Source organism: Podarcis muralis, chromosome 3 (genome assembly GCF_964188315.1).
Source record: "Podarcis muralis chromosome 3, rPodMur119.hap1.1, whole genome shotgun sequence".
Taxonomy (NCBI): Eukaryota; Metazoa; Chordata; class Lepidosauria; order Squamata; family Lacertidae; genus Podarcis; species Podarcis muralis.
Genome location: NC_135657.1, coordinates 83,569,521 through 83,590,745, shown reverse-complemented (window position 1 = coordinate 83,590,745; position 21,225 = coordinate 83,569,521). Strand labels below are relative to the sequence as shown.

The window sequence follows — 21,225 nt, the reverse complement described above, 5'->3', positions numbered from 1 at the left end:
AGCTTTCAAGAATTAAAGAGCAAGGGTGGGGCCTGGCAGACAAATCTGGGATTTAGTCTATTATACACAGGTAAGAATAACATCCATTATTCTAACTACTTTTTGTCTCCTGCCACGCCTATGTTTGCTTCTGGCTGTGCCCTGCATTGGGATGTGGCCACAAAGGCATGCATCCTTCAGGCAGAAAATGGTTTCCCACCCAGTTCTATGTAACATGCTGCAGCAATGCAGGTGGGAAATGACCTATTCGTGGATGTTTCATATTCCACATAACTTAAAATACCTTAAAGTAGGTCCATTGATACTCATGAATCTGAGTATGGCTTTGTTGGATATCATCCTGTGTGTATTTTTGTAAATATGTACCTGAAAATGCATGTAGTGTTTGGTTGGTATAAGCATATATTTCACTATTTTAATATCAGAATAAGAGATACAACTGAGGCAGTTAAGTATTTTGTTGGGCCAGCTTGCTACAGCATAGGAGTATGCAATCCTCTGAGTCACTAACATCCGCATATGCACACTCGGAGGTGTTTATGACAGTGCTTAAGCTGGGGAGATTAATATCTCCTGTCCTTCTTTTTTCTCTCTGTCAGGACAGGTGAGGGAAAAGCCTGAGGGAATGGGGCGAGGAAGATTTGCCTTACTTTGTCAGGCTGCCTCCTTGCAACTGCAGGACTGAGGTTGACTTTAGGGGAACTTGCTTTAAGGGAATTTTTTATGTGGTAGGGCAGCCCCAAGAACTCACCCATCTTCTCCTGAACACCCAGTAGATCCATCTACCTGGGGAAAGTTGTTGTTGTTGTTGTTTTGCACTCAGTGGGATTTACTTCTAAGTGGTGCTGTGGGTAAAAGCCTCAGCGCCTAGGGCTTGCCGATCAAAAGGTCGGCAGTTCGAATCCCTGCGGCGGGGTGGGCTCCCGTTGCTCGGTCCCAGCGCCTGCCAACCTAGCAGTTTGAAAGCACCCCCGGGTGCAAGTAGATAAATAGGGACCGCTTACTAGCAGGAAGGTAAACGGCGTTTCCGTGTGCGGCTCTGGCTTGCCAGAGCAGCAATGTCACACTGGCCATGTGACCCGGAAGTGTTTCCGGACAGCGCTGTCCCTCGGCCTCTTGAGTGAGATGGGCGCACAACCCTAGAGTCTGTCAAGACTGGCTCGTACGGGCAGGGGTACCTTTACCTTTTTAGAAGTGTCTAAGCTTGTTGTCAGTAAGTACCACGGGCTGGATTTTCCTGGATTTGCCTGTATGCATGAGCGAAAGGGGTAGCAGTTGAACTCAGCAACTGAAAGTGAAAGAGGGACCTGGCTGGAGCTCAGCTTCCAAAACGTTCCCAGTCCTCACAGTGTCTGGGCATGCTCATTGCCACTGCCTCAGATTTGCTGAGCTACTCCAGTTTGCCTTCCCATAAATATGTCCCCTTGCAAGCCTTTGAATTCCATCTGGCAGGACGGGGACTTGCTATATGTTAAAGCAGAGGTGGGAAACCTCAGGCCTGGATGCTGAATGTGGCCCCCAGACCTCTCTATCTGGCCCCAGGCCACATCCCTCATTAGCCCTGCTTCACACCTCAAGTGTTTTTGTCCGGCTGGAATGTGTCCTTGAACTCTGAACATGCCTCTTGCTTGTCTAGATAGTGGGCAGGGCAATGCGTGTGTGTGGAATTCTACTACACAAAACTATATTATACTTTTGCCTCTGGCCCTGCCCACCACTGGCATGTGGTCTCGAGAAGGTTGCCCAGAGCGAAATGAGGCCCTTGAGTGAAAAATGTTCTCCACCCCTATTTTAAAGCAAGTTTGGTTACAAAAATTTGAGGGCTCTGTAATAGGATCCCATGAGTTGTGTGAGGCTGCTGTCGGGAGGGAAAAGACCATCTGCTTACCAGCATACATGGCAATTTTGTGGACTCCTACAGGCTTCTTTCTATCCTGGATTATTTATTTTAGCCAATTCAGTTTAACACAAAGGGTTGTGAATCATACTCAGGGGTAGAGGCATTGGAATTAATGGGCATGGATTTACTCTGAGTAGGACTATGATGACTTACAAACCAAGGTGAATAGCTGCCCCCATTTGGGGGGGGGGACCAAAAAGCAATAATATTTGGGGTAATGGCCTCTTGAAATTGCTTTCTTCCACATGATTAAAGGTAGTTTGAAGTGCATTGAGTCCTAAGAGATGCATTCCAAAAATTCCCATTGAGTAGGTAATTCAAATATAGCACCCTTCCCCCCCCCCCGAATTTTTGCTACCAGAGAACACTATTATCGTATTGCACAGCAATAGCTCAAATCAATTTTCACATCCCAGTCCAAGTTGTTACTCAGGATTATTATGAAATCTAAGCCACTTTAGTTTCTTATATCATAAAACACTAAGTTGTCTTGCAACTTGAAACAAAATTGTAAAACTGGAGAGGCTGGGTAATTAATATTTCCCATGTTGATAATTAACAGGATTTCCATCCAGACAGTATTGTGTATGTTCTTGAGAACTCAAGAGACTTTTTGGCTAAAATGACAACATCTGCAAAAATCATGACAGAGCCATTTATTCAGAGAATTTCCTGAAGATATCTTGCCAATTACTTTTTACTAGTAGGTGATGATTAATCATAACTTGACTGGCTTTAAGCAGATAAATCCAGTTTCTTTAACAGAGAAAAATGGCTCCCCTTTATTACATACACAGCCCAACAAGACAACAAGAACCCACCAACAGCATACAAATCAATATGGCTAACCTGATCCAAAAACACCCACCCACCCCACTCACACATGAAAACAAAGTTCACCACAGCCAATCACAAACGAACAACCACACCCTAGGCCAACCCCAACCTGCCTCACCACCAAAGGAAAACAAGCCAATAGCAAAGAGAACCTGCACAAACGACGCTGACACAAAACCCCACACATACATTAAGTAAAATAGAAACATCGCCATCCGACTCCACCCCACTCACCATGGCTCCCTCCACCTCTTCCCCCCTATTCTTCCTAATGCAACACTAATGTCTCAACAAATGAAACTGATCTGTAGAAAGAAGAGACATTGCACATACTTTTGTAAACCAAGAAATCTTTAATAAAAAATGTTTTTAAAAAACCAGAAAAATGCTACATGTAAAACATCTAAAAGTAAACGTTGGGCAGGATATAGGAATCTGAACACTGTTTTGACATACTTTGTTTGTGCAAATGGAAGGACAGTAGTTTGCATGAATTGTTTGTGATTACTTTGTTTTGCTTCATGACAAGACTATCATCCAGGAAAGGGTTATATTAATTTTCAGTGGTGTTGTTGCATGTAACTTTGATGGCGGGACAGAGTTAATATTTTTCTTTGGTTCTGTGCAGTAGATTTAGAGGAGGCCCATTAAAATTCATGGACATGACTAACAAGTCCATTGTTTTCATTGGGCCCACTCTGAGTGTAACTTAGTTGAATATAACTCCTTAAGTTCTAGCATTCGTTTGCCACTGATTCTGTTCACCAATACAAAGATGTCACCAATGTATCACCACCATATTAGCAGCTTGTTGGTGGGCTCTTTAAGGATGACTTATTTAAGTTTGCTCCTGGGCATCTGCATGGCTCCATTTTATGCCAATTTATTTTTGAGAAGCCTGAACAAGTCATAGTTAAGGAGCCCACCAACAAGCTGCTCATTTGTTGGCGAGGCATTTATGACATCCTTTGTCATCTGGACCACGAGCAACAAAAGTTTGGAACAATTTAAGAAAGATACCAACCATCCATCCCACCATCAAACGTGCACTTAATAGAGTCATTACAAATCATATGGGATGTTCTCCTTGTCACATAAAAAACAAGATCGTCACAGATCTTCACAATCAACCCACTGATACTCACATTCATTTAAAATGGAATTCCTCCAGGACACACACAAAAACATCATCTGCAGATTGAAATGTTTTTGCAACTTCAATGAAAACTACCTCAGGTCTGAAGTGGGTGGTTTAAGCAATTGAAGGAACACCCAGTTCAGACCCCATAAGCATATAGATGAAGTTAGGGTGTCTTGCTCCAGTGTGCATAACTTTACACTTGCTTACATTGAATCACATTTGCCATTCACCTATTTAGGAAAGCTCCTTTTGGAGCCCCTCACAATCTTCTTTTGTTTTCACCATCCTGAACAATAAGCAAACTCATTACCACCTCATTACTGCTCCCCTCTGCCAATCAGGTCATTTAACTGCAATTAAGGAAGCAGAGATCCCAATACTGAGCTCTTGTGGCAAATCCTTCCATTGTGATAAATGTGCTTTTTGGTTTTTAACCTGTTACCAATCAATAAGAGGACCTGCTCCTTCATCTCACGACTGCTTTTAGCTTTTGAAAGCTTTTTGAAAATTTAAGAACACAACATATACTCATGTCCATATCCTTGTTGACACTCTCACAAAAGGTTAGGCAGGGCTTTTCTTTTTGGAGAACCTAGAATTTTGTCTCTCTTTGCTACTATATGCCTCAGTTCCTCAGACTCCCTTCCTGAGAAAATTGGTTAAGACACAGAGGCTTGTAGGTGTTGTTGGACTACAACTCCCATCATCCCTGACCATGCTGGCTTCGGCATTTGGGAGTTGTGGTTCAAAACACCTGGACAACACCAGGTTGGGGAAGGTGGCTCCAGACCTACACAAAGAACTGAAATAATACTAGGGCAACCAGCTCCTTAAGAAACAGAATGACTAACCAGCCTCAGTACAGTAAACAGAATATCACCTGCAAAGCCAGCAGTGTAGTGTTTGTAGAATGCAAATTCCCTGGATGCCACATGAAGTATGTTAGGAAAGCAACTACAGGTTTTAGTGCACATTTGAGAAATCATGTCAAAAGCAAATAAGGAGCGGGCAGCCGCAATAAAAATAGCCACTTCTAAGTCAGAAACCACAAAGAACTTATGGCTGAAATTCCCAACACATTTCAACACATGTCTATTATCAGGCAAGCAAATATCAGTAGACAATAAACAAAATCAGTATGGAAGCAAAAATCTATAAAAGCCTGGAATAACATAAGCGTACCATCTGTGCACAAAATAAATAACTAGTGTGAAAATTAGTAACGTGCAATCCATAAATACCTTAACAATAACATGAAGGTGGCATATGGAATCCTTTTGGAAGGACTACTAACAGCAGTTTTATAAAATGATGAACCTTCTTCTCTTACACATATGTATATAGAGACGATGCATTCTGTGACCCATGAGAGCGGTGTAATAACTGAAACAGGGCAGCAGTGATGGGTGAAATCAGGTTGAAACTTTAATGATTATAGCAGGGTAGCAGGGTTGGCATGGCAGTAAGGCAAGGATTACTGCCTCATTCCAGTCAGCCCATCTGAGGTGATCACCCAGCGTTGAACCCTGGTGTGGTGCAAGCCAGGCATCCAGGTTCTCACTGGGCGGCCAGGGTGAAAAATTCCAGCCAGGTAGCATGCCTTAGTCAACCCTTTCCTCAGGCCCCTTATGGGAGCCCCTTTACTATGCTGATCTTGACCTATGCAGTTTTTGCCCCACAAAAGTACAGAATTATCTCAGCACCTAATGTAAGCAAAGCTTTATGTCACTGAGGAAAAGGCAGAAAAAACTCCAACTGAGGGCCAACTCAAGTTGGGAAGGAAAAAACTTCTTTCTGGCCTTGTAAAGCAGTGACCCGGGTAGTTAGTTCAGTGAGGTTCTTGCACCAAGAGCAGGTGAGTGGGAAGCTTGTAGGGCAAAATGGCCACAAATCCTCATGGCTGAGGCCTTTTAAGCTCTTGGCTCCTCTTGCATCTCCCAAAATCATGCAGGATGCCCAGCATTCTGCGAAACCTCACAAGAGTTGCAAAGAGATGCAGCATTACACACACACACACACACACACACACACACACACACACACTGCTTTCTGGGCCCCATGCTGCTGGGCAAAGTCACCCCACACACAAGTTGCCCTTAGAACAAGGCTTAAAAGTCTATTGGTTTACAATCCCTAGGTCTGCTCAGAGTAGTCAAGCCCACTACACAATGAGATAGCTCTACAATTCAAGCTATGAAAAGGCCAACACACAACATTCAAACTAGCTGTGACTTTTCCAGTAGGTTGTGTGTAAAATAATAGTTAAAACTGTGGGGTAAATTCAGATTCCAGAAGGATGAAAAGCGTGTTTAATGCTGGTTTAAAATCTTGTTTAACTTTTTTTTATATTACCTTACCATATCTGCCCTAGTGGTTCCCCCGGGCATTCAGACCTTTTTTTTGGGGGGGGGGTTGCTGGGAGAGGAGAGGGAGGGGAGGTTCTATTCCACGTGTGGAATTTGTTCTGTGACCACAATAACCTCATCTACAAGCACACCAGTGTACGACTATCTGCATTGAAAGGTTCTTTGGAACAATTTTTACTACCTCTGCTCCCATTGAATTTGATCTTTATCTAGAAATAGCATAGAATTTGCCCCCCCCCAAAAAAACCCAGCCACTTTTAGTTTTTCAGGACATGCGAAAGCTCTAAATTTAATCTAAATGCCAGTTTATGAAAGGTGCAAAATGCTTTCAACACTCATCCATCTCAGACCTTTGATGTACTGAGGGTTGTATTTCAAGAGTTGGGTGCCATCTCCCATGACAGTGAGAAGGTTATTAGAGCAATGTGACTCTGCTGCTTTGGTAACCTCTGAATTATGGAATCACTTGGGATAAGTGGATCTTGTGTGAAATTCCAGAATCGGCACAGGGAAAGGTAGCTTACCACAGAAAACATCCCCATTTCAGGGCTTCATTAAGAACATGATTAAATAGTCCCATAGATTATTTTTTTATGGGGGGGGGGGTAGGGAAGCAGCTACAATAAAGCATCTGAAACTCAGGACATGGCAATAACAGGTCCATTGCCCTGCCTATAAGATAACAAAACAGGTAGCTTTTTCATTATCAACACTTTGCTTGGGGAAAGGTGCAAATGATTTGAAATGTGGCTAGAACTGGTGTGCACACAGGGAAGTAAGCTCCATGGACATATATTAAATCAGATAGCTCCACTGGTCCATTATAACAAATTCATAACATCAGTAAAATATTAAATTTATTAGTATCAACAAATAGTCATGTGGCAGTTCATCTAGTCTGAAATAGAATACAGTGGTACCTCGGGTTAAGAACTTAATACGTTCAAGAGGTCCGTTCTTAACCTGAAACTGTTCTTAACCTGAAGCACCACTTTAGCTAATGGGGCCTCCCGCTGCCACCACGCCACCGCTGCGCGATTTCTGATCTCATCCTGAAGCAAAGTTCTTAACCTGAGGTACTATTTCTGGTTTAGCAGAGTCTGTAACCTGAAGTGTCTGTAAGCTGAAGCGTATGTAACCCAAGGTACCACTGTACTGTGAACTCAAAAGCTCACATGCTATATTGTAAACATTAGTTTGTCCTAATAAATACAGCATTTTGCTTCCCAATATGACACTGGCAAATCTTAAAACACTTACTAGGAAGTACCAGTAAACCCTATTGTGCATTGTGGGACTTATTTCTAAGTAGATAAACAGAAGATTAAGCTGTCACTCCCATGTCAGTGGGTTTAGATTGAGACTGGAATAGATGCTAATCTAATGGAAAGTAAAATGATTCAAATATATAAGCAAAGCATGCTATACACCCTTTCCTGGACTTTCAAATTTCAGGTGAAGGAATTGTACCTTCCTACATAAAAGCTTTGCCAATGAAAAGCTAGTATGTCAGCAGAATGCTAATCTAATACACGAATTGCTGCTATAAATTTATTGCATCAGCATGATGATTCCATCCCTGTGGTGCATTTTCAGTTATTATCACTGCTCCCGATTATTCTCAGTGAAGGGGTAGCCAAAGGGTGCAAATGTATTGCTAACAATTCCATCTATTAACAGGAACAGAAAAGAGTGCGCTCTTCAAATTAAATAGCTACTCTTCAAATTATTACAATTTGACTGGTTGCCAATTATTTTGCAATTCAAGGATGCTTCCACCAATACCAACCTGGCTGTGTATTGAGATCTGCAGGGGAGGCCCCATTTGTGATCCCATTGCTGAGTGAGGTTCAAAGCATGGGGGTACATGGGAGGGCCTTCTCTGCTCTGGCACCACACTTATGGAATGATGTCCCCTTCGAGGTGTGCCCAGCTTCAACATTATTTTGCCTATTAGTGAAGATGTACCTGTTTCAAACATTGGAGTGGGGTAAAGTACATTGTGGATGGAGAGTGTGCTTTACTTTATTCCTGATGATGGTGGTGTTTACTGGGCAATCTATTATTTACTCTAATTTCATATATTGCTAATTATGGTTTTTAAGGTAAATGAATCTTCTGTCCTGGCACCTTTGGGTGAAGGGCAACTTATAAATAAATAAAAAATACATACATACATACATGTTTGCAAGTTAAAAACAAACCAACCCATAGATCAGAACAAAAAATTAAGCATTGTTGAAAACTCCCTTAATGTTCCCAATACTAGGTATGTGAGCTAGAACTTTTAGTGAGAGAGACTTATATTAGATCCTTTTCAGTTAAAAGTTTGGCCCCATGAAATTGGCACACAGAAATTAGATGAGGACTGTAGATCACATGCCTGAAATAACTGGAGGCTGTCTAAGAACTTGGGTAAGATGACTGTGTATTATGTATTCTTGTAAATTATGTATTCTTGTAAATTGTGTATTCTTGTAAATTGTGTATTCTTGTAAATTGAGTAAAGGGGCATTTCTTTTGATAGAACTTAGCACTGGTCAATGCAACATTTTATAGTATTGTATTTTTTGCATTTATACGGATGTTGTTGTTACAATTCACTTTCTTTCAGCATAAAGACTCTTAAAGAATATTCTTAACATACAAAGCCATCCAGTTCACCCAGCATATGACAATATGCTATCAAGCTATTACTGGTCCATATGTGCACATTAATGTATTTTGTAATGTATTTCTTTCAGACATCATTGTTCTCATCGCTTCAATAGCAGTTGTTTCTGCAAAAACTCAGGGTAACATTTTTGCAACATCAGCACTGAGAAGTCTTCGTTTCCTACAGATCCTTCGCATGGTGCGCATGGACCGAAGAGGAGGAACCTGGAAATTGTTAGGTTCAGTGGTTTATGCACATAGCAAGGTAAGGGCCTGTTCATATCCTTCACTTCTCTGAATTTCGTCAGTCATTCATGCATGTATTTCATGCTAAAAAAAGAAAAAGGAAATACATAATCCTGTAGCAGTGGTTTTTGTTCTACATTGACCATTCACATTTGTGTGCATATTTCGGGTAGGGACCCTTCACCTCCGTATGGGGTCAGATATAACCTGTGAGGCCATTTCTCAAAACCACCTGCTAATGAACTGGTGCCACTCTGATGGAGGCTGATGTCAGCTGATGGGTGGGGGTTCCATTATACAATGGCTGCGCCAAGTTGCCCTGCTGGGAATTGGCCCACACAGCCAAAGTAGCCCTGCTCAGTTTGGCTGTGTGCTTCCATTCCCATGCTGGAACATGTTGCTCACCAGGGCATATTACACCAATCCTGGCCCGACTGCACTGGTTGCCAGCTAATTTCTGGGCGCAATACAAAGTGCTGGTTCTGACCTCCTCTCCCCATATAAACTGACCCAGACCCTGCAATCATAATCTGAGGCCCTTCTTTATGTGCCTCCTCCACAAGAGGTCCGGAGGGTAACAACATGAGAGCAAGCCTTTTCTGTAGTAGCCACCCTCTTGTGGAATGCTATCCCCAAGGATGCACACCTGGTGCCTTCATTACATATCTTTAGGCACCAGGCAAAAACAATCCTCTTCCCCCAGGCCTTTGGCTAACTCAGCAATCCATGGCTCTTTAAACTATACTGGGGGGTGGGGTTTAAAGAACAGCACAGGAATACTTGCAAGAGGTCTTTCAGACAGCCCAGCTGAAAATCAGAGCAGTCAGGTTTTGCAAGCAACCCTGGGGTGCTCTTTGACTTTCAGTTTTTGACAGGTTAAAGAGCAACATGGGTCTGCTTGCAAAAGGGCTTTCTAACAGTCCATGTTACACTTTGAGGTCCCAGTATTCATATTGACAACAGGTAACTGACAGGTGAGAGGACCTGCCTACCTTTCAAATTTGGCCTGGCAACATTTTGATTGTGATTGCAAATATAAAACTGTGATACATCAGTATGGCTAACAAGATAGATGCACAACTAACACTCCAAGATACAAGTCAAATATAAGTAAGCAATAAGGGTTGGAGAGATATTTATCTGACTTCCCGACCAGAAAACATTCACCACCCTGGTATGTGTGAATAGCTGACCTATGCAAAGTGTTCCCAATCAGTGAGAAAAAACGAACAGTTCAGCTTATTACTGCCTCTCTGATTTATCAATTTCCACAGTAATCGTGGTGTCAGTATGTTGCAGCAAAAACTACATAGAGTTTTATGGCACCTAACAAACTTATGACATAAGCTTTTCTCATTTATCATTATCATTTTCTTAATTTATGAATCACCTTCCACATGAGTCTCCAGGTAATTAAAAACTACTGAAAAAAATCATGGCAGCATTGACTTGTCCGCTGTTGCAATTAGAGATACCCTCTGATCCAAAAACATTAGAGAAAACATATGGATATATAAACAACACCCCATGCCCTCGTCCTAGAAGATAATACTTCACATCACTTACCTACAGCAGATGCCACACCTCTGAATGTGGCCATCTTGGCTTACAGCCCCCTTTGACACTGGAGCAGAGGAAGCCGAAACATTTTACTTTTAAGACTTCAGTATCTCTGCTCTGTTAATCACTTTAACATAGTCATAATCCAAAGAACCATGCAACCCATTCTGCTTCTCCAAAGGGGCTTTGGTCCCTTGTTTCGTGAACAGCAAAGCCAAGTTGCATAGCAAGCATCTTGAGATGGAGGAGAAATTTTTAAAAAGTTTGTGATGGCATGGAGGTCTGCCAAGCACATCCAACCTCTTAGGCTTATCTCAAAAAGCAAATTGCATCTTGGCCCTGAAACAGTATTATACATTGTAATGTATAAGGAGAATTTGCGTACAAGGATTTTTTTTGTACGTAACTAATAAAGTAACTACAAAATATGCAAGTACAAATATTCCAATAAATGGTATTGGTACAGATAGGTTGTCAAAATACTTGTTTTTAATACTCTTTTTTTTTATCCTATAGGAATTAATCACCGCCTGGTACATAGGATTTTTAGTATTGATTTTTTCATCTTTCCTCGTCTACCTGGTTGAAAAAGATACAAATGCTCAATTTTCTACATATGCAGATGCTCTGTGGTGGGGCACAGTAAGTACAGAATCAACTGAACTACATGATTTACACTATGCAATATTTAAAAACCATGGCCTAGCATGAAAGTGCTCCCATGCAGGCTCATGGAAAAGAGATTGTGGCCACTGTGCTCTTGCCCAGTCATTCTGCGGCTATGCAGAGTCATGGTTTGGCTTGGTGTATCATCCAGTCCAGGGCTTGTGATTTAACTCCCCCAAACAAACATGAGTTGTAAACCATAGGACAAATCTTGATTACCGCTCATTATTACTTTGTAAGTCAGGTTCAAATATCATGCTTTGGCCAGCTGTGACTTAGCTCAGTGCAGCACAGAAGCAGAATGACCAGGAAGGGGCAAAGGGGCAGGGAGCTCCTTTCCTGGAGCCTATGATTTCTCTCTAAGCCAAGCATAGGCAAAGTCCGGCCCTCCAGATGTTTGGGACTACAATTCCCGTCATCCCTGACCACTGGTCCTGTTAGCTAGGGATGGTGGGAATTGTAGTCCCAAAGATCTGGAGGGCTGGAGTTTGCCTATGCCTGCAGCCTAAGCCATGGTTTGGCTTAGCATGATATGCAAACCAGTTCATAATCAGAGAAGAAGGCCTTAAGTCATATTGGCAGCAGCTGAATTGTGTTGGTATTTGAAGCTTTGAAGCATATTAGTCCCACATGACAGAATGATCTGCGGATAAAAATGATAAGTGTCCCTTTGGTATGGTTAATTAAGATTTCAGATTTCACTAATTAGAGTAGCTGTATTATAATAAAAAGACACTCATCACTTAACCACATTTGATTAATTTTAGGATTGTTTGCTTAATTAACAGTTAACTGTAGTGTACTGAAATAAATTTTGCTGCATTAAATAACATACCTAGGGAATTAAGAGCTTTTTGATATTATCATAATTTGGATACACCAGGTTCCAGACCTTTTCAAAGATGTGTCTGTTACTGAAGATCATAACAAAAGGAATTTTAAATTCTCTAGAATAGAAACTTAAGGCTAGAGAGAGAGAGAGATTTTTTGCTTATTCCATATCATAGCCCTTTAATTGTTTTGTCATAGCTGCTGAAAGCATTTATGCAAAATTAAGGTACATTTTGTAAACTGCTTTGCAGGTTGGTTGGTTTTTTTACAATCAAGCAGTATATAAATTTTATGAAATAGATAAATAAATAAAGATAAGCATGAGCTCTTGTTCACACAGCAAGGTAAATGACAAAGTTCTCAATAACATAAGGCTGTGTACACACTAACCTGCACACAAACCAACATGGAATTGTACATACTTAACTTCAAAATGTTGCTTTCAGTCTTGATTGATTCTAGTTTCTGTCATCCACAGGGGTAGAGTGACTATGTGCATTTGAAAATCCTCCCTTTGATTAGATTATCCTAGCCTTCTCCTCCCTGTGCATGCCCCAGGTGAATGCAGAAGGAAGTCCTGATCTTGATATATGCCAACTTACAAGCTCGTTGAGCAGGTGTGGATACACCCCCCACTCACACCTCATTGCTGTGACTGCATACATCTGTTTTCAAATAGACACACTGAGAGGTTATACACAATCGATCTGTAATGAATTTTCCCCCCAGAATGAAACCAGTTCTTCAAGAAGTGCTTTTCAGGGGCAAAAAATATGCAATAGGTATAGAATGTGGGCTACATAGGGGGCGGGGGGACCCAAGAATTCAATCTACATTGATTCTAGGATAAAATGTAGTAGTAGTAGTAGTAGTAGTAGTAGTAGTAGTAGTAGTAGTTTAATTTGTTACCCACCCTTCACCCTAAGGTCCCAGGCCGGGTTCCAACAACTAAAACAAAATGTTAAAAACAGCTTACAATCAAAAACATAAACTTTTCCTGGCACTGTTGCATGTATGCAACCTTAATTACAGTTACTTAGATTCTAGCCATATGTTACTCAAATTGTCTGTGACATATACTGCAATGTTTTCCTGGGAACCATAATAATAATAATTCATTATTTATAACCATTTCATTCACGGATGCCTTTACATTTGCAACCAGGAGTAATACAGGCTATGCATGAGAGATCATTCATTCAGTCTTTAGGCATTTGAAAAGAAATGAAGGTGTGAAACATGGGCAGCCAGATCTGATCCCTCCTGCAGTTGCTGCAGCAGTTCCAGCACAAGTGTCTGCTTTCACAGCAAGAGCTCCAGTGGCATCCTCTTTGAAGCAAGTGAGACCATCTGCCTAGCTTTGCTCAATTGACTTTTATAAAGACCACCTACCATTCTCAGCCGACAGTGCCGATTGCAGGCCAATCAGGGCTCTCGCTCGGGCAGCGGACCTGTCAGAGCCAGGCTTCTGTCAGGTCTGCTGCCGGGTTTAAAAGCTGAATGCGCTGCAAATGGGCAGTGCCGTCAAAACCAGATGTCCCACCCACCCATTCATTGGCCCCGCCTGGAGGTACGCGGGCAGTGCATGCCTATGGCCTTGCTGTGGAATTAATCCGTCACCATATTTGGGGCCAGGGAGAACTTTGCCTGCAAACAAATTGCACCTGTCTGAGGGTTTGCCTTCCTCATAGCAACTGGCACAACTTTTGACAGGGAAAAGACATTGGGTATGGATCCTTAGCCTAAGCTGCTCCTGGATCAAATTCAGGATAGCCTGGTAAAAGGGTCCAGGAGTTGGGTTCTGCCTCAAAGCCCAGATGGGAGGCCAATGGGCCGTAGAACACCCCAGGTGGCATCCTGGCGGGATCTCCCCATAGATCTGCATGATGGCGGGATCCTGAACCCCAGGATCAATCCTGATGGAATATCAGCCATCGGCCAGGTTGACTGGGTCAGGATACATACCTGTGCCTATGCCAAAGCCTACTTACACCTGTAATCAATGATGCTGTGGCCATTTCAATCCCAAGTCGGTGTCTTCATTCTTTGCTGTTTTGTCTCTTCCTACGGCAGCCTCCAGCCTGCTGTGCTTGGGCCTGCAAATTCTCTCCTTCCCAATTAGCCAGGGCAAGTTGGTGCTGCTGCTCAGTGTAGGTGAGGCCCTGGGGCCAGGCCTTCTGTCCTGCTGCACCCTTCTCCATAGCTCCTAAGGATACAATTGTTTTATCACTCTTGCCCATTTCCCCCCTCCCAATTTGTCATCGGTCCCAGGTTTATATGCACTGCCAACAAACACACCTGTTTAAAATATAAAGTTAAGATTGCTGTTGTGGAAAACCAGTTAGTTAGATTGTTTCAAAGTTGAGGGAACTATATATATGTTTTCATCGTTACTATTGTTTTTTATTTATATTGCACCATCGGCGTACTTTGTGCTTCACAGAGAAATATAAGCAAAGGCTCTACCCTAAGGATGTTAGAACCTACATTAGTTCACAATCTGAATGTCTTCTGAATCACACTATTGAAGTGTGGAGGCAAAAACAAGTCCGCTGTTGAGAAGCAGACTTGTGAAGCTGTGACATCTCTTTATCGCTCAAGAACCACCCTGCAGCAGGGCTCAAAGGAGGCAAGGAGTCTCTGATACACTTTAAAGGTGTAATGTACTTGTCAGGGGGCTTCAGAACCTGTTGAGCGTGTGAAAGAACAGGCTGGATGCTGTTCAGAGAGAGAGAGAGAGAGAGAAGTGCTGCTGTTCTTTCTTTCTAAGGGCTTGCAATTATATAAAGATCTACAGGACCCATGGTATATCTCTCTGCTGCGGAGACTGTGAGCCAGCAGTGTCATTAAAGATAGATGACAGCTGGCTCTATCCTTTTCATAAGCTCCTCTTCTTTTCTTCAAATGTAGCTTGGAAACATCTCTCTATTCTCCAGTGTCTGGCAGTGATAGCAACCTGGATGAAGGCCAGATTATTCAGGTCCATTCCTGATAAAACAGGTTGATGCTGATTTGCTGAGGAAAGAACTTTGTGGAACTGGCAAGGCCATCAAGGAATGGAAAGATATTTGTTAGTCCTCTGTTAACATTTCAGGTCTTTGCTATCCCTACATTTATTTTGGAAATATAATTTATTTTTATTAAGCCAATCAAGAGATAAATTCATGAGACTTGGTTGTAATTTTTTTTTGGGGGGGGGGGTTAATTCAAAGCTATGGGTTGATCCCTTTTTACCTATGCAGAGCAGCAGGCAATGAAAGATTCTGCATGCAGTAGCAAAAGAAGAGGTCTCAGATAGGACTGAAAGATAAAACTTTATTAACAGTAATTATAGTTTACAAAACAATAAAATGACAGCCCTTCCTCACACACAGCTATGGGTAATATCCAACTAAGTTCTTCTGCAAGTGCAAGGATTTGTGCTTTCAAAATAGAAGTCCCCTCTTCCTGCCCTTTTCACCCGCTAAATCTGTTCAGGGGGTTCCCCTAACCCTCCAGACCAGATTTTATCCTGTGAAATAATTTGGGGACGGGCACTGGATGCACAATGGCAGAGAAGGGGGAAAGTTCTATTGCACAAGCATAAGTCCTTGCACTGATGAAACAAGATAGAGTTCACCCTCTGGCTTGGACCTTTTTTACCAAACAATGCAGCATTATTATTATTTTGCAAATTTGCATGTGGAACAGCACGCAATCTAGTTGCCTAGGTGTGGCCATTCAAGCTCTGTGCAGATGTAGTTAATGGTAAATGAAATCAGGGCGCTGTATCCATATCAGAGGCATAGAGGAAGGGGTGTGTAAGATACCATTCTGTCTTGTCAACAGTGATGGTGGGACAGGATCTGCACAATATGTGCCCATGATAGTTACGGTATACAGTTGAGTTTCACACAGCAGTATTGACAGCAGGGAAAGCTCTACTGTTATTTAAAGAGTAAAAACAAATTGCAGCTTGAGAGAGGAGTTCCCTCCCCAAGGGGTTCCGCAAATAAAAGGGTTGATGACGTAAGTTCCCCTCAATGAAAAAGTCAAGTCATTGTTTCTCCTCTAAAAGAAGATTCTTAAAAAATTATTATGCTAGACTGCCTCTATAATAGGGTCTCCAGTAGCATGTACTTCTGAATTTGTTGTCATTCTTAAAAGCTACAGTGATGGGCATGGTTTAACGGTTAAAATACCTTCCAAATGAACTTCATTGAATGGTCTTGTATACACAATTCATGGTGCTTTCTTAAAACCTAATTGAGGGTTTCCCTGGTCTTTTTAACTTCTCTGGTGTCTCTCATTTGAGAATATATTTCAACTAATCTACTTGTTTAGACATCCAGATTAATTCTAAACTAAATCTCTTTGTTATCTCAGGGTTCATAAGCGGTTGCTTCAAGGGAGTCCGATTCTGCTATTTAACAAATTGGCATGCTGCATGTGCAAGTGCGGATTCTTAGATCTAGTTGCTGAAGTGTGGGAGGCCTTTGCAAGCAAAAATCAGCCACCAGGAGGGGAGTTAACCCTTTCTATGTCCACTCATTCACCCCAACAATACCCCCAGGCCACTTCCCACCTGCAGGCAGGCTTACATCCAGTTTCTGAGAAGGGGGGAAATATCAAAAACAGCTTGAAGCATTTGAAGCTGGTCTATGATTAAAGCAATGGAGGCAGCTCCAGCAGTCTCATTCTGCCCTTAGCCTGCCTGCCTTCTTATTTACAAGCAGACCATGGGATGGTACTGCCTGTCAACTTCCTCCTTGGGTTCTGTGTTGCCTTTGCAGAACTCAACAGGGATGAGGAGGAAGACAAAATGGGAATTGGTTGGCTCTGGCCTCCCTTGCTATTAGTCTCCCTGCCTTCCCAATCCTACCAGTCCCAGTGGACATCAGGCACCACTAATTTGAGGAACGAGGCGGGGGTTTTTAGTGAGCAAGCCCCATTCAAATCACTACTTACGGACCAGGAAAGTTTCATACTTTGGTTATTCTTTATCATTTTGCCATTGTGAATATTGCCCAGTTAATGTTAAAATTATTGACATCTGTGCCATCCACTTTTTTTCTCACAGTGAATTATATTTGTTTCTTTTCAGATCACATTGACAACAATTGGCTATGGAGATAAAACCCCTCTCACCTGGCTAGGAAGGCTGCTTTCTGCAGGGTTTGCACTGCTTGGCATTTCTTTCTTTGCCTTGCCTGCTGTGAGTATCTTTACAACTGTTTGCAAAACTTCAAACTCTTTAAGCTGGCATACATGGGAAACAACACTGGGACAGTTATTTGTATGGCACTGCAACTTCTGCAATCTACAATGCGGAAAATTGAAGCTGCTTTAAAAGCTCATTTATTGTCCCGTGATAACTGTAAAATCTATCTGATAAGTCCCAGAATTTATTTTGGTAATATTGTACCCATATATCGTTCCATAAGCAGTAGGCAGCTTTTTATGTGAGGCATGTTAGTGAGGCTTATTGGGAATGGGACATTCAGCCCCCACTATCCATAAATGACAAGATTCAGTCCACCCTAGTTCCCCATCTATCCACATGGTTGACGTGGGCAGGATCTGAAGTGGCTAAAGAACCTGCTTCCTGCCATCAATACAGATATCCCCAGTGGAAAATATATCTGCCTCGTCCAAAAACACACATCATTGTGTGGTTATGGGATCTGCCGTGAAGATCTAGTAGTTAATATATCACTGTGATTTTCATGCAGATCCAGTCAGGGCTTCTTTTTTGGCAAATGTAATGAGATTATCCTTGTAATGTTTTTTGGATTGTCAAAAAGCATCCAGAAGAAATTTTACTCATCTTGCAGGAAGTTAGGGAACACACAGTTCTATCCTCTTGAGCTTCTTAGTATAATTATGAATATTCTCAACCTATTTCAGCTGAGATGCAAAAATAATAATAATGGTGATATAATTAACCAAATTGTTTCCATGCCTTGCAGGCATGCTGTGTTATATTAATAATTAAAGTAAAGCATTTACCTTAGAGTTTATAAGTCAGAAATATTATTTCTGATCCAGCTGCTAACTACTGGTCTTGAAGGAAGGAAACTGTATAATCTGTGCTGAAATTCTTGTGAACCTAGATAAGCTTGCCTGCCTGCTGACACTGACACCTAGCTGTGAGTTTTAGTAACATGTATTGAAATATTTTCCATGTTCCCTTTAAATGATCATTGTATACAGTACTTCTAAAAAGTTTGCTTCTATAAATAAATATCCCGAACACCCCTGGCGCCACAATACAAGTCTTTTATTCAGAAGTATAGGGTGATATGCACTGAGTAAGGTGATATAGCACAGTGGTTAAAAACAGGTCCCTGGTTTAACTATTAAATCACCCTATGCTCACTTAGGTTTAGGCAAGCCACTATTTTTCAGTCTCAACCTTTCAAATGGAATGTGAGAAAAATACTACTACATTATGTGGCATAATTGTGATGCTTCCTTAAGACATATGTTTGGTGGAAGTAAACGAAAGTGCTGCTGAATTTGCAGGTTTCCTGTCTTCACACTTAAGTCCAGTTTAAAGGAATCCCAGTTGAGCTCTTTCAGTTATTTCACTGATATTTAGAGCTAAACCATACGTTGTGTTGAAGCTCCCAATATGGTTTTCACTTGTAAAAACAGTCACAGCATTCCATGCATTTGTTTTGGGGCTGCAGCATGGGGCAGAGGTTGTCTCCTCCTTTCCTCCTGCACTATGACCCCAGCACAGATTGCCCACTCAAGCTGCTATTAAGTGCACAGGGGGTAGACTACATGTTTACTCAGCTATTTCACATTTTTAAACTAACTCCTGGTTTTCTACAAAGGGGCACTGGAGCTGAGTGATTTGCAGGTAAGAGCTCACAGATGAGAGGAGGGTGCTTAACCCTTCCCCCTGTCATTTGCACCTTGCAATTTCCATTTGCCATTACCTTTTCTACATTGTTCCATATGCATGTTGGAAAATGTCTGGAATACGTGTGGGGGTGTCTACATATTGGGGTGGGGGGTGTAGGAGAAAAGGAGTAGGCAAAAAAAGGTTAATCACTCTCCTCTCACCTGTCATTTTTTCCTGGCAAATCACCCCTTCTTTACAATGGAAAACTTGTGAAAACACAAGTTGGCAACATAGCATGCACTTCTGGGCATAGAGCCAAACTGAACAGTGAGGTGTAAATGGTAAACATGGTGATGGTAGATTCTTTCTGAATTGCTTTAAAACTGGACTGGGACAATTCAAAACATAGGCTGCAGATAGGAGAGGGTTAGGGAACACCTCTTCTGCCTGCACTTTCCCCAAAAAACTGCCTGTCCTCATTTTGCTCCTGGCTGGGCACCAAGACTTTTGACTGAAGTCCCTTTTGAGATAGAAAAACCTGAAGAAACGTTGTTCAGGAGAAATGTATGAGCAAGGGAAAGCTTCAACAGCTTTCCTTCCACCAACCACTACTGTGCTTTAAATTGCTCTGCTCCCTATATTGTAGAGAATGGGCACAACCCTGTATTGTCTGGCCACTAAACACACTTGATTTGCTCCAGATTGTGTCCAATGTGTTATTTCAAGTATCCAAAGAGTGGAGGAGCTATGCTTACTATGGCAGGTGCTACTTGTATGTGTAACACTTCTAGATGATTTTAAAGATTGTATGCTCTTAACCCCTTACCAAAACGACTATCCTGACCATGAATATTTGTCATACTGTACTGCACTCCAGGGCATTCTTGGGTCAGGATTTGCATTAAAAGTACAGGAACAGCATCGTCAGAAACATTTTGAAAAAAGAAGGAATCCCGCTGCCAGTTTAATTCAAGTAAGTGCCAAATGAATCAGATTTTTTGAAAAGTTTTTGTTCAGGGATATTACAATCAATATCATGCAAAGTTGTAAAAGAAATGCAAACATTATCCAGATTACTGTATTTTTCGCTCCATAAGACTCACTTTTTGCCTCCTAGAAAGTAAGGGGAAATGTGTGTGCATCTTATGGAGCGAATGCAGGCTGCGCAGCTATCCCAGAAGCCAGAACAGCAAGAGGGATTGCTGCTTTCGCTGCTCAGCGATCCCTCTTGTTGTTCTGGCTTCTGAGATTCAGAATATTTTTTTTCTTGTTTTCCTTCTCCAAAAACTAGATGCGTCTTATGGTCTGGTGCATCTTATAAAGCGAAAAATACGGTATTTGCCATGGTGCAGCATGTTGCAGTAAATATCTTCCTCCCATCTAGCTAGGGACCATGCACATATGGAACTGGACTTATGCACACACAATCCAAACTGGATGGGAAATCATGCACAAAAACTGTGGTTCATCAAGTTGCTGGGATGCTTCACATGTACTTTTAAAAACCTGAAATCAAGCCAATCTGCTGCTCAGGGGTAGGGGCTAGATTCTGTTCCTCATGTGCCTGCCTTCCTACTAAATGGCTGATTGGCACTATTTCAGATTTTTTAAAAAGAGGGCTACATGCACACAACTAGTATGTTCTCTGTTAAACTGAATTCTTGGCTACAATTCACCACTTACTGCTGAATTCATAACAACAATTCCTGTTGATGTCAATAGATGCTGTTTGTGCTTGACATGTCTCATGTTCAGTGCTTGGATAACACACTGTATGTAGTGTTTTCAAGAAGTAATCACTCCTGAAGACCTAGAAAGATACAAACTGTGTGATATTTTGCATGACACAGTTTACAATATAGTTTTCTATAAAAACCCAGAACTGATAAATAAATGTCAGATTAAATTATGGCACAGCACCATCGCCCACATTCAATTAATTATTAGTAGTGGGTCTCTGACACTGTGCCAGGGGGTAAATACATTCAGTTTGAAGGAAGAGACCTCTGTCCAAACAATTCACTACAACAGTTTGAATGATTGATCACAATAGCTGTTGGCCTAAAATTATGGGCACCTTCCCAGTGGTGGCATTGATGTGTAGAAGGAATCAAACAAAGTAAATCGAAATGTTAGCATATTTGATGTTTTAAACAGCTGCTTCATTTAATTACATTTCCTTTTAGTGCAA

The 21,225-nt window shown here is 41.7% G+C and overlaps 1 protein-coding gene and 1 long non-coding RNA gene across 5 annotated transcripts in view; one reads left to right on the top strand and one right to left on the bottom strand.

Moving 5' to 3' along the window:
- The window catches only part of KCNQ5 (potassium voltage-gated channel subfamily Q member 5), a 257,657-nt gene that overhangs the window by 206,661 nt on the left and 29,771 nt on the right, over positions 1-21,225 (top strand). The window contains exons 4-7 of the mRNA XM_028722763.2: positions 8,989-9,164; positions 11,222-11,347; positions 17,286-17,396; positions 19,912-20,007. Of these exons, the coding sequence (XP_028578596.2) occupies positions 8,989-9,164; positions 11,222-11,347; positions 17,286-17,396; positions 19,912-20,007 (509 nt within the window). The remainder of the gene's footprint in view (positions 1-8,988; positions 9,165-11,221; positions 11,348-17,285; positions 17,397-19,911; positions 20,008-21,225) is intronic.
- Positions 17,385-21,225, bottom strand: part of LOC144327291 (uncharacterized) — a 41,292-nt gene continuing 37,451 nt past the window's right edge. For 2 of the 4 annotated variants that reach the window (XR_013392315.1, XR_013392311.1), the window contains one exon: positions 20,209-20,844. This is a non-coding gene — a long non-coding RNA (uncharacterized LOC144327291). Of the gene's footprint in view, positions 18,089-20,207; positions 20,845-21,225 lie in introns of those variants that run through there. The other 2 variants (XR_013392312.1, XR_013392313.1) reach the window with 2 other exon arrangements.